This window comes from Chlamydotis macqueenii, chromosome 3, assembly GCF_036417535.1.
Source record: "Chlamydotis macqueenii isolate bChlMac1 chromosome 3, bChlMac1.mat, whole genome shotgun sequence".
Taxonomy (NCBI): domain Eukaryota; kingdom Metazoa; phylum Chordata; class Aves; order Otidiformes; family Otididae; genus Chlamydotis; species Chlamydotis macqueenii.
Window position 1 is genome coordinate 104849724 of NC_141558.1, and position 12883 is coordinate 104862606.

Here is a 12883-nt window from a genome sequence, read left to right on the forward strand (position 1 = left end):
GTGACGTGTCTGTTCTGAATTTCACATGCCCTCCCAAAACCATTTGATGTGTTAGAGTGGCAGTACTCAAACCCCACATTTGCACAGGTTTCATCACAGTCCTCCTAAAAGTTGATAATTAAATAATAAAAGGGTGAGGATTGAGATGTGTATATGTAATCCATTGCCTGAACAGTTGGGTGGTGAATTCCTTTGGCTCAGGTTCTTCCAAAGTCTTGACGGGCTTTGAACTTTGGTTACTCTCCTTTTGACTGGTCTGTTCCTGTGTTTTCTCCAGTTTTGGTCACACTGTTTGGAGTGGTATGTCCTGAAGGAGCTTTCTGTACTGAAGTGGGAAGTCTTCTGTGGGCTCACAAGATTGGTCATCAGTGGCTTGTTTGATTGCATAAATACCTATTTTAATGCATTCCAGACATTTATCCTGCAATTGTCAAACAGAATTTATGTACTTCCAGAGCAGTTAATCAGAGAGGAGGTTCAGCTTTAGGGCCTAATTAATGACTAAGCCAGGGAAGGAAAAGTGAGTTTAATTAGGATATAGGACTAGCAGTGCCTCGACCTACTGCTGTTCTGATCAAATGACAAAAGAAAATTCCTGTGTTTGCCAGAAGCCATAAGAAGGTACTATTCATGGTACTTTACTCCAATTTCTCTTTTATTCTTTCCTCATTAAGGTGTCTCACTAAATACAAAAATTAAATAAGACATCTTTATGACTGCATTTTTCTTGCCTTTAGAGAAAGAATAGTAGTTTCTTCATAGACAGAGTGCTTAAAGCTTTGCTTAGCATCACGTTTTTCTGCACAAAGGTTCCCCCTTCCCCAGTGGTGCAATATTTCTTTTCCTTGCCCAGCAAAGGAATGTGGCTGGGAAATGAAATATTCAATTTATCTCAAGAAATGGACTTGCCTTTTGCTTAATCTTCCTTGCTAGGGATGAGTGACAGTACAACACACTTAACATACTTTGGGTAGGTCATGTGAAACAAAGAGCAGGTTAACTTATGGTGGTTGTTTCTATAGTGGACTTGCTGTGATATTTTAGGGATAAAAATTAGAGTATTTAATATGGTTTGCACTAACAGATATTTTGGATTTAAATTCTTTGGTCATCCTATTCATTCGTTTTGCTTCCTTTTCCTTTATGTTTAGAGCACCAAGTGAATTTTAGGGGCTTTCTTTAAACCTTCTGCACTTCAGATTTCATCTTAATAATTACAAAGGTTAATAGACTGAGGTAAATAATTTACAGGCATCAACATGACTCTCATCCTTGACAAAATAATGAAATAGCTAATGAAGCTCAGACTTCGCCTGTATGGAAACAAAATAAACAATTTATGCTTTTTAAAACCTTATTTGCCTATTTGATTTTTGTAAAGACTGGGCTGGACTTTGGTGCTGATGTCAGTATGCAGCAGCTTGAGTTAAGGAATACTTTGTATTTGGGGTTTGCTTCCCCCCTGCTTCTCTCTTCCAAGCATTGACTGCCCAGGAGTTCATAAGAGTAACATGACTTGATGTCAGTCTTGTTTGTGAAGAACTGAAATGTGTTAGTCTGTGGTTATAAATTGGCCACAGAAGAGTGTAGAGGCTTTCCAGTACATAGTGTGTTAAGTGAAATTGTGTCAGTGAGCAGCTTTGCAGCAAATGACTTGATCAGCTTTACATACTGGCAAGTTTGTGAAACAGGAGCTTCCCTCCTTTCTCTTCCATTCCTTTTCTTTGCCATGAGCATGCTGCATGTTCTCGGATGTGCTCCCCTCTACTCAGCTCTGATGAGGCCACACCTGGAGTACTTGATCCAGTTCTGGCCTCTCCCATATAAGAGACACGTGAACATTCTGGAGTGAGGCCAGTGTAGGGCCACTGCGATGATGAAGGAACTGGAGCATCTCTCCTATGAGGAAAGGCTGAGAGAGCTGGGACTGGTCAGCCTGGAGAAGAAAAGGATCAGGATCAGGAGGATGCCACCAAAGTTTATAAATACCTAAAGGAAGGGTGCCAAATCTCCTTCCCCACCGCCATGGGGAGAGGTGGATGGAGGAGCCTAGGAAAAAAATGTGGAGCTCTGAAGGGATGGATCAGGAAAGGTTTTAATATTTGGGAGTGAAAAGAAAGAGTAGGGGATGAGGAGGATTTGGGATTACAGCCTTTGGGTTTTTGGAAAAGGAAGATAGGAAAATCTCTGGCTGAACAGAGTTGGGATAAGAAACTCTGGATTTGAGGGAACAGAAGTTGCAGTGTTGTGAATAAGAACTTCACAGAGTGCTACTGTCTTTACCTGCCTGTCACAGAGGACAAAATAATCTCTCCAATCTGGTGGTTTTTAATTATCTGAAATATGGCCATGTGTCCTTATTGCTTATAACAAGTCAGCCTTCTCAGTCTGACACAAAATTGGAGCTCTGGCCAGAGCAGCACATGGAATATGTTGCATCTCTAACAGTACCTGTGAAAAGTTCTCTGGGATGTTACTGTGTTTCCTTCTGCCACATTGGGTCTGCTTTTCCAGACAATTATAAAAACTTTTGAAAAAGTTTACTCGTGTGTGAGACTTTTTTTTTTTTTTTTTTTTTTTTTTTTTAAAGGAAGTTTGCCACAGAATATGACATAATCATATGTGGAAAACAATGTTACATCTTTTGTCCCATGGACGTGGTTTCCTGAAGATGTTCAAACAATGTTGTTTGTGATGTCTGCCTGATTTGAAACGCTGCCATAACTAGCCGAGAGAGATACTTGCATATATACAGTTTACGGCTTGGCTTCCTTCTCTACCCGAACAATACAGCTTACTTGTGCCTGCACGGGGTCTCTGGCATCTGTTGTGTGTCTGCTTCCTGCTGGCATGCAGATGGGCTTTTTGTAGGGATCTGTTATGCAGGAGATTATGCTAGATGATCACAATGATCCCTCTGACCTTATATCCCGTGAATCACCTCCATGAATGCAAGTGAGCCTAATAAGAGTTCTAATTTGGGCAGGGAAAAAAAGAGCAGATGGCTAACACCAACTTGTGGAAAGCAATTCTGTTTTATTTGTAACCACTCAGAAATGCAAAGACCTAAACTATGTTCATAACAAAATGAGCTGTAGCACATCTGGTTTGTGATTCCTACCTTTTATTTTTGTGTATAAAGTTACTCTGTCTCTTTTGTAAGTGCCCTCCTGTTTACTTACTGACGAACATCTTAATCACCAGATTTTGGGCACGAATTATCCACCTTTCTCTTCTCTTTCCACGTGCCTATCGTGTTGGTTGGGAGCTCAGGGAGATGGCGAGGGCAACTTCCTCTCCCTGTGGGTGAAGCTTCTCCTTCGATATCTACGGGGTGCATGTAATCCAATCCGCTCTCTATCATCATATTTGTGATACCTTTATTTCAGTTATTTGAATTTTTTTTTTTCCCCACAGTGCACTTGCTGATAACTGAAACCCTTTGCTCTAACCAAAGATTTTGGCAGAAACTTTTCCAGTCTCAAACCTTTCAGTTTGTGAAATATGTGCCCAAATGTATTTGTATGGCACGCAAAGGCTTCCTGGGGCTGGGAGCTGATGCTGCCTGATGAGACCGAAGGTTAGGGAGCCTTTGCAGGGTATTGGAGTGAAACGTGGGCTTTGCTGGGCCCTGGCAACCCTCCAGAGCAGCCCCGTGTGGGTGTCGGGACACTTTGTCTCCAGTTCTTGGTTTTGCATTGTTGTCCAGTGAAAATAGCAGGGTTGCTGGCTGACCAGCGTGGGTCTTCAGGCGCAGTGTGTCGTGCCACAGCATTATTTCTGTCTCCCGAGAGCCTGCTGTTCTCTCTGGCTTCTTTTTAAGCATCATTCCAATGCACGGAGACCGACAGTGTGGCATGTTAGATTGCTTTTGCTTGGAAGTCTGGAACCAGCTATTTTAGCATTGGTTCAGCTGTGAGGATGCCTTCTTCGAAGTTATCAGTTGCTGGGGAATTTTTTTATTGTGAAGTAAATACAATTTACCTTAGGCTCACAGCACACTTCAGTACAAACTGGGAGGTGGTCCGCACTACTTGTTTGTGGTGTCTTGTTTTTGATGGTATCTGCTGTTTGGAAACACCATGGAGTGAGCTGCTGCTTAGTTTTGTGGGGTTTTTTTGTTTTTTTTTTTGTTTTTTTTTTTTTTTTAATAGTTTGGTCTATACAGAGAATTTACAATTTCTGCAACTGCATTTTGTGTGGCGAATGCTATAGGCAGTACTTTTTTTTTTTTTTTTTTTTTTTTTTTGGTTAGAGGCACTATTAATATAACTGTGGTTTTACCCAACTGCTGAAGTTTCATGGAGAGGGAAGGAGAAGGAATGAAGGAAATCTTTGTGCTCACCACTGATTGCAGAAATTAAAATTGCAGTGCAAAGGTGGAAGCTTACAAGCGATTTACTTGTTGCTGAAGCCATTTATTCTACCATGGTGTTGCAAGAGAAGGGAGGATCTGCAGAACAATCTTAATTTTTGCTTTCTATTTCTTTAATAAAACCAAACACCCTCCCTCCAAAAAAGCCCAATCCAAAACCTCAGAGCTGATAAAGATTATTCTGTGTTAATGAAGTCAGGGCCCAGTAGCCCTGATGAGCATCAGAAGTTCTTCTGTGCGCTCGGAGGTCACAAACTCTGGTGCTTTGTGGCTTGCTTGGCTTTTTGCCTCTTGCTAGCGGGGATAAAAAACACTCTGGTTTCCATCCTCAAATTTTAGATGCTTATTTTGTGTCTTTTTATACGTGAATTAGTCTGAGTGAGTTTGACAAAAAGATAGTTGCTTTTGAAATGTCTTTTCTTACTGGAAAATCCTGGACCCAAGAAGACAAAACTATTTCCCATCATGTTTCTGTCAAAGTTGTCAGGGTTTCAGACGCTCGCTAGTCCTGGGTGGGGCGGTATCTGTGATAAATACTCTTGCTTGCCTAAAGGCTTAGGCAAAGGGATGTTTCTGACTTTGTTACATTCCAAGTGTCTTAATTGGAACCCACAGGCTAATTCCTTCTTTTATTTCTAAATTCCTTTGCTGAGAACTTAAATGAGAACTTCAATAATGAGGTGGGGAAGGCAGATTTAAGTTTTTAAAATGTGAGATGACCCTTGGTAACTTGTGCTGGAATAGTTGGGCAATTTCTGCGCTTTGTTTGCCAGTCTAGACTGAACGCTTCTCCAGGGCACTTTGATTGTAGTGCTGCTCTGCCAGCTGGTTTGGGTGTGATAACTTTTGTCTTTCAAAGACTACATAACACTGCTCTGTCATGTAAGCATGTAATGCGTTTTGGGGAAATAAGAAGGCTGGCTCTCCCTACAAAGCAGAGGTTGAATAAAGGGCAAACTGCAATCCAGTGAGGCTTTTGTTATTACCTCTATTTTTAGATCATTTAGATTCCTTTCCGCTCCTGAACATGATATTCACAAGGTAATAGATTGGACTTGAGCTGCTGTTTCAAAGTACCCCAATACAATTAGGGGACAGTGCTGAGGTGGAGGAGGTACGTGCGGCTGTAAAAGCGGCTGCTGGGGGCGACTGAATGCCCAGGCGCAGGCTGGCATCCAATCACAAGAGCCGGTTGTTTTGAGCGTACTCCAGTTGTGCGGGCATCCATCATGTTGTATAACAGAAGCCGGCTTCAGCAAACAAGCATCCAGGATAGGAGGCTTTTCTTCTCTCTGTTGTCATCACAAGAGTTTAATTCTCTGTGTGTGTGTGTGTGTTTAGGTTTCTTTTTATTTCCTCTTAAAGGAACAAACTGTTCTGACGTTGGCCATTACAAGTCCATTCAGTGACTGGAGGGCCGGCAGAGCCGCGTTGCCCAGCGGAAACAGTCGGTAGGTGATGAAGCAGAATTTGGCCCCCAGTCAGTCCTTGGCTTTTGTTGTCAGGCTGTGGCAGTGTGAAAGGAAACACAAATGTTTTAGCGGCTTGGTGAATTTGTTTCTCGCTGGGCTGTGAGTTGCTGACATTTTTAATGTCTGGTGTGAGAAGTTGACTGGCTGGAGTACCGCGTGCTTTGCTGAATGGTAATATTGTTTCTTTGACGGGATGTGGCTAATTTGTTATCCAAATCATAATGACAGCCTCCAGGGGTTAGCTTTACAGACTTGTAGAAATCTAAAGAAAATTAATTTGAGGGATAAAATAACTTGTAACTGTTGTTAACAAAGCACCAGCATTTCAGTTATAAACTTCTTTCTGGAGATTTATAGCTGAAACCCCTAGCTATAATGGTCAATTACAAAAATCCTAGTTTCAGAGGCTTTTATAAAGCAAACATGAAAAGAAAGTGTGGCTGGGCAAGTGTCATCTATGGGTTTTGTAACTGAGCAGGATGTTTTGAGAAGATGGGGGTTGTGGGGGTTCTGGTTCCTTGCTTAACTAAAATAGAAAGGATGCTCAGAATGAAGAACTAGGAGGGGTATATACATTAATATTATTTCTTTCACCATTGAAGTGGGGTGTGTAGAGCTCCTAGCGCATAGGATTTATAAATCCATGACCCTTTTCATAACTGTTATCCTTTTTCACAATTTATACAACTATCTTTGGCCTCTGTTTGTGTTTTGCCTTTATCATCTTAAGGAGTAAGCATGCTAAAAGAATGGGAGACCTTGAACTTTTGGGAGTTACTCTTGATTCTCACAGAAGCTTAAGGAAGGAAAAAGGCAAGACTGAGCCTTAGGAAAGCATCCTGGTACATAGGTGTGTACTTTGGGATGTTGGAAGAAAAGGAATGGAAGTTACTGAATAATACTTAGAGAAGGGTGTTTAAATCCTAATACATTCAGTACAAATAGTATTTGCAATTAATGTAAAATTAATGTAAAAAAAAAACATTATCAAGAGTTGGACAGAATCTGGGACCGAGTTTTGCACAAAGCTAGCTTTTTGGTCCAACAGTGGCAGTTAATAATCTAGTCTCGTCCTGTTTCCTTAAAAAAAAAAAACAAAAACAAAAACAAACCAAAAACCAAACCAAAACAAAAAACCCCCAAAAAACAGACTTGGAGGGGAAAAAATGGATTAAATATATTCAGTGTATTTGGAGTTTAAGTCTTGACCCTGTCAGCCTCCTGTGAGATGGGTACTTGGCACAGAGTATCCTGCTGGTAGATCCTATCTGTCTTTGGCAAGGAGCTATCTTTCACTGAGGGAAGGGAGTGGGGTTAATGAGATCTTTTAGGTAATTATATTCCTGCAGAATAACACCTTGAATTTCAAAGAGCTGTTTTAAGCATGGCCTGCTGTGCACGCACTGTAGGTATCTTGAAGCTCTTTCAGAAAAAAATCTTTTTCTGCATTGAGCTATCTTTGATTTCTGGTTGAGCTCAAGGTGCATCTGATGAGTAGGCTGTGTTGGATCAGCTTTAGATGGCAAAGAGGAGAAGCACAGAACGGTGAAAGGGCGGCTGCTGGCTGCCACATTGCAGCAGATGTGCACTCTTTGGTGTGTTGAAAGCGGGTTTTTCAGCCATAGCCTAAAAGAACTGAGGTTTTATTTTACATTAACATGAATGTTTTCATAAAGCTTAAGTTTTTCAACTGTTGTGACAATCTCATTGGTGTCTTACTAATGACACCTCTTCTTTGGACTGAGCCTTAGCTGCTGCTCCTTGTTCGATTCTGTTATGTAAAAAACACCTGGTCACTTGTTTCACTGCCCCAGTAGCCCGTGTGTATCAGATCCGTGGCTAGGTATTAGACATGAATGGCAACACTTTCAGATGCATGTTGGGCAAGAAAGAGGAAATTTTGAGGTCATCTACCGAAGGGATTTTCTGTTAGTGTTCTGTGACTTTCTTTTTAATTAACATCTGGGTTTTGTAGGCAGAACTTAATGTACAACAGTCTCAGTTGTTGCTGTCTGAGGCATAGGATCTTTTAATCATGATCTGATTTACCTTCAGATTGTGTATATATATTTTTTTTTTTCCCGTTTTCATGATTTCATTAAATGGAACATCTGAATTTCAATCCACTTTTCTTCATGGCTTCATCCCAGTGCAGGGACAGATGGTCTGAATACCATGGTGGTATGCTTTGCTGTGGTAAGGGGCTTGGAAAAATTGGTAGCAGCTGGCACCAGGAGGTTTTGCAAGAGAGCATCCAGGGCAGCAGTCTGCTGTGGGTGCCTGAAATACATCTCCAGGCTGGTCTGTCAAAAAGCGCGTTGGAGTCCTGAAGGCCTTTTGGTGGTTATGATCCAGGCTGCAGCTGACAAACTGAGTTTGCCCAGTGGAAGGCACTGCCTACCGTGGCTGTGGTCTGCTGCATGGATTTGGAGGTTAAAGCCTTTTACAAGCTGTATGCATATCTTTTCTTCTTGGCCACAGCAAGCAGGCCTGAAAATCCATGGCGGGACAACTTCCTTTGCCTAGTCTATTGTCAGCAGGTAACTCAGTGTCATTTAAGTGCAGGTGATGAGACATGGTCTTGTCCTTACTACTGCTCAGTGCATTTTACCCAAGAGGCGTCCTGTGATATGGGCAGAGCTGTGCTGGAGGTGACTCAGCCTGGTTTAGTGGGACACTCTATAAAATTGTAGATGACTCCCAAATGGCTTCCTTCAACAACCTGGGAAGCAATCTTCCTTCTGTGCATCTGGAGGCCACTGCTCCTCACTCTGCTTTGGGCTGTAGATGCTCTCCTGTCCTTCCTCCTTGTCCTGCTGGGTCCTTTCAGCTGTCTCCTAGGCTGTAGATGGTGGTACTTCCAAGCCACACTGGTAGATGCCTGCCTGGCTGTTGAGCTCTTCCTACATGCTCGCTGAACTGGACTGCAACTGATCACTAATGCAGTTCCTAACCCAGATGTGAAACCAGGCTGAGGGTGGGTAAGGGTGCAAGTTCTTCAAGGGTTGTCTGAGCAGCTTTGCTAGCAGCAGTTGCTGGGCTGTGTGCTAAAGGAGGCTATTTTCTGCATCAGAAGCTTGAAAAAGGACCTCCAGCAGCTTTTGAAGTCATGCATCTGGGCAAAAGAGTGTTGACAAAGTCTGATTAAAAGCCCATGGTTTCATAGGTTGCTCTTCACCAGCTGGGAAGCCTGTGAATTTAATGCATCATTATCCTGCCCGGGAAGTGCTGAGAGACTGATTCTAATGCAAAGGAGATGTTGAGGTGGCTAGCAAAATTGAAACATTTCTGTGGCTCTGCGAGTACCAAAGTTTTGTAGGGGTTTGAACAGCTTTATTAACAGATTAGACAAAAAAATTGCCCACTGAGTCAGGATAGTGTTTAATATGGCCTGTTTTGAGCAATCTAGGATTAAGAAAAATGCATTTTCACTCATTGTTTTCTTCTTACTTTCTCTCTTCAGATGAACACAATGATGTACAGAAAAAGACCTTTACAAAATGGATAAATGCTCGGTTTTCCAAGGTAATGTTGGGTTGAAAGTGCTTCTTTATTTCGTTTGATTCACTGTTTAGAACAATATTGGTTAAATATATGTTGCTCTTACTCTTGTGGAATACTCCTAGTAAAATATGTCAATGTGTAATGAAAACAGATAAAATACTGTGATGTTTGTTTCCTCTCTGTTTCCCTGTGCACATAAACGTTTTGATAAACATGTCTTGTTTAAGAAATAATAAAAGATTCTATTTGTTAATATATTAAAATAGTTATTTGCATGATGATGTGTGTTTGTGTGTTAGTCCTCTTACTTTGTGCAGTTTATTTCTGCATGCAGTTTTCTGAGTGCATTGAGCAGATTTTGAACCCTGGTCACTGTGTTTGCTCTCAGTGCTGCTGTGTCAGCTTTACTCGTCCAAAATACTCTGCAAACCCCCAGTTGAAGCCACCTGGTGTTGCTACTTGAGTTTTGACTGTGAAGTTTTGTATAATTGCTTGCTCATTTTGAATTTTCCTTTGTTTTTATGCTGTATATTTCTTGTTTTAATTCTCTTTACTGGCTTGAAACTTACTGAGGATCTTGCTTAGGAATGAGAAAGGAAGTGGTGGTTGCTTTGGGACGCTATTTAAAGCCTGCTTTTTATGCTGTTCGGCTGATAGTGAAAAACATTACTTGGCCCAGGAGTACGGTGACCGTGTGGGAAGTTTCTCTAGTTTGTATTTTGAATGTGTGAAGGAACCTGGGCTATTATCAGAGAAAACTGATGGGTTTTTTTTTTCTGCCAAGTATGGTGCTGCAAGTGGGATAACTACTAGTTTGCACCTTGTTGGTGAAAAGGAGCACGCATGTGAAATCCTGAAAGAAGGTATGAATACAGAAGAAAGAATATGTGTGTGGAGTTTCTTTTTTAAATAAAGCAAAGCAGTGCTATAGCAATGAATGGCTGCCTCTGGAGCGCTGCCCTTCCGAAGTTCTTTGCCTTCCTTCCCTTCCTGTGCAACAAGACACTGGGCAATGCGAGGCTTGTGGCCTTGGTTGATTCACTTTGGCTTAGGTTTGTTTTGGCTGAAAGCTGATATCCGGCACTCTTCATCCACTACATACTTGGCTAGTTTGCTCTTCAGGGGAGGAGTGTGTGTGCATAACTGGCTGCTCCACGCTCTGCTTTTGACCGCCGCTGCGAGGAAGGATGGTCTCGCAGGAGGAGGGTTAGGCAGGGCAGGATCACATAGGGAGTGAAAAACATGGCAAGGAGGGAAGGCCTGTTTGTAGAGACTTACTCTGGCATAACCACAGAAATGACAGTGATACTGAGAATGTGCTGTGTGACTGGTTTGTACATGTTATGAACACTGTATTGAAATAGATAACATTGTTTTCAGTCTTTATACTTGTACACCCATGGATATATTTTATGAAGTGGCTTTTCCTTTTGTTATGGTCAGATACTTGTTGGATTTGAACTAACTCTGTAACTTCACGGCCCATTAAACCACCTGAAGCTGTGAGAGCCATGCTAATGATAAGAGACTTGTATAAAAGGACATACTCCCAACTGCTGCACATGCAATTCATGATCGTGGCTACTTTGCCATGACACGATGCAGCTTTATGAAGACTGACATGTTCAGATTGCAAGGAAATTGCTGGTGTTAAGTAGAAATCACCTTGTGTAACAAAGCCTAGTTTCAACTCTGCCTTGAAAATGTAAAGAGTCTGATTTCAGTCTCATTGAAGTTTTTACATTTACCAAGTCATTTGGATTGTTTAAAATTCCTTTTCTGTGAACTAGATTGATTCAGCTGCTTAGTGGGATAGAGAGGTTTTTAGAGGCTGAGTAAATGTAATCTGACTTACATGGCAGATTACAAAATGGTAACTGGAGAATTTTGTATGGAATTGCAAAGTTGACTCCAAGAATTGTACTTGTCCTTCCACGTTAATTATGTTGTAGTTGCCCTTCATTTAAACACATAAAGAGAAAGTAAGCAGCTGAGCCTCAGTAAACTAGTTTGGCATACAAAAATCCTAAAATGGCAATTGCATAATGTACTGAAGTGTGCTGTGAGGTACCCGTATCTGCTTTGGGCACCTACTGAGTGAGATGTAAGTTCTTGCTCTAGTTCACAATATGGTAACTTGTGTTTGTGCTCTTCATTTGAACTTGTGCTAGAACAAAATGCATCTTATTTGCATCTGTTTTTTTTTTTTTTTGCAATGAAGGCACAAGCGTATTTAAAGGAGATTTAGTCTGAAGGTCAGTAAATGTACTCAGCCAAGCCTCAGTGCTCACTGTAGAAATCTTTACCTTAGCAGAGCCATATGTGCTTCAACTCACAAGCCTATGGTGGTTCTGTAGTAAGGATATTATTTTAAAATTAAAGGGAAATTTTTTTAGATAAACAGTTTATTTTACCAAGCTTTAATCAATAGGGAAGTTTGCATTCAAATAAATATTGATAGACAGCATTTCCATTACTTTATATTAAGCCATGTGATGTTTTTCCTTATTGTATGTTTTTCCATTTCTCTGTCTGGTCTAATTTCAAGAGTCAGATTTAGCTGATTTCCTGTGGTATAGCCCCCCAGTTAAGGCATCTAGTTGTATGGATAGTTAATGTATGCTCATCAAACACTGTAAAACTGTGCTTTATATTCCTTTTTTCTATTCCTTTATCCTTTTCTATATTTTTTTCATTAATACTTAGTAGCTTGCAAATATTAATAGATATAATTTCAGAACACCTTTCTGCAGCACGAGAGTACTATCTTCTGTGTTTACAGCCACTGCAAATAAAGGTAAATATCAGAAGTAGCTACTAATTTTGAGTGCCCCATCTGAGACTGTGGTTAAATTATCCAGAGGATTTGACATTGCTGTAGTATCTTCATATAAACCAGAGTTCTTGTTGAGTCTTATGACAGAGCTCAGAGGGTTCATCTCTTCTGTATACTCAAGCAAACCATCTGAAATACGTAGTTGATTTTCAGATGGAGCTTGATCAGCACAGAGAAGGGACTTCAAGATGATGATGCCTGTGTCAGCTTAATGATCTAGGGAAGTCTCTTAATCTGGCATACAGTTAGTTATTACCTGTAAAATTGTGCTTTAAATTATTCCCATAAGTTGCAGGGGAACTCTTGGCTAAAACTAGAGTTTGAATTCAGGTCCACAGGATAACTTACCATTCCATTAACCATCCACTATTTGTTACACACAGGTAAAAGGGGAGTGAACAAAGTTTTTGCAATCAGCTCTGGTTTTGACTTTTCCAGGCTTCTAGATCGTTTCAATCTGTATCTATTTGCATGGTGTATCAGCAGACCTGGGGCTTTTAGATCCATCGTACAGACACTTCAGCTGATAATTCCATAGCATAGTGGCTGGATAGTTGCACTCGCAACTCTGGAAGGTTTCCAGAAGACTTGATAGGCATATTGAGGGATTCAGGAGTCTTGTGTCCCACTTTAGACCCTGCAAGTACAGTTTTTTTCTGCCCTGTTTTCTTTACTTTCTTTACTCCTACTTTATGA

General features: G+C 41.0%; 1 protein-coding gene across 1 annotated transcript in view; it reads left to right on the top strand.

Moving 5' to 3' along the window:
* Nucleotides 1-12883, top strand: part of UTRN (utrophin) — a 356589-nt gene that overhangs the window by 14426 nt on the left and 329280 nt on the right. The window contains exon 2 of the mRNA XM_086743718.1: nucleotides 9311-9372. Within this exon, the coding sequence (XP_086599844.1) occupies nucleotides 9311-9372 (62 nt within the window). The remainder of the gene's footprint in view (nucleotides 1-9310; nucleotides 9373-12883) is intronic.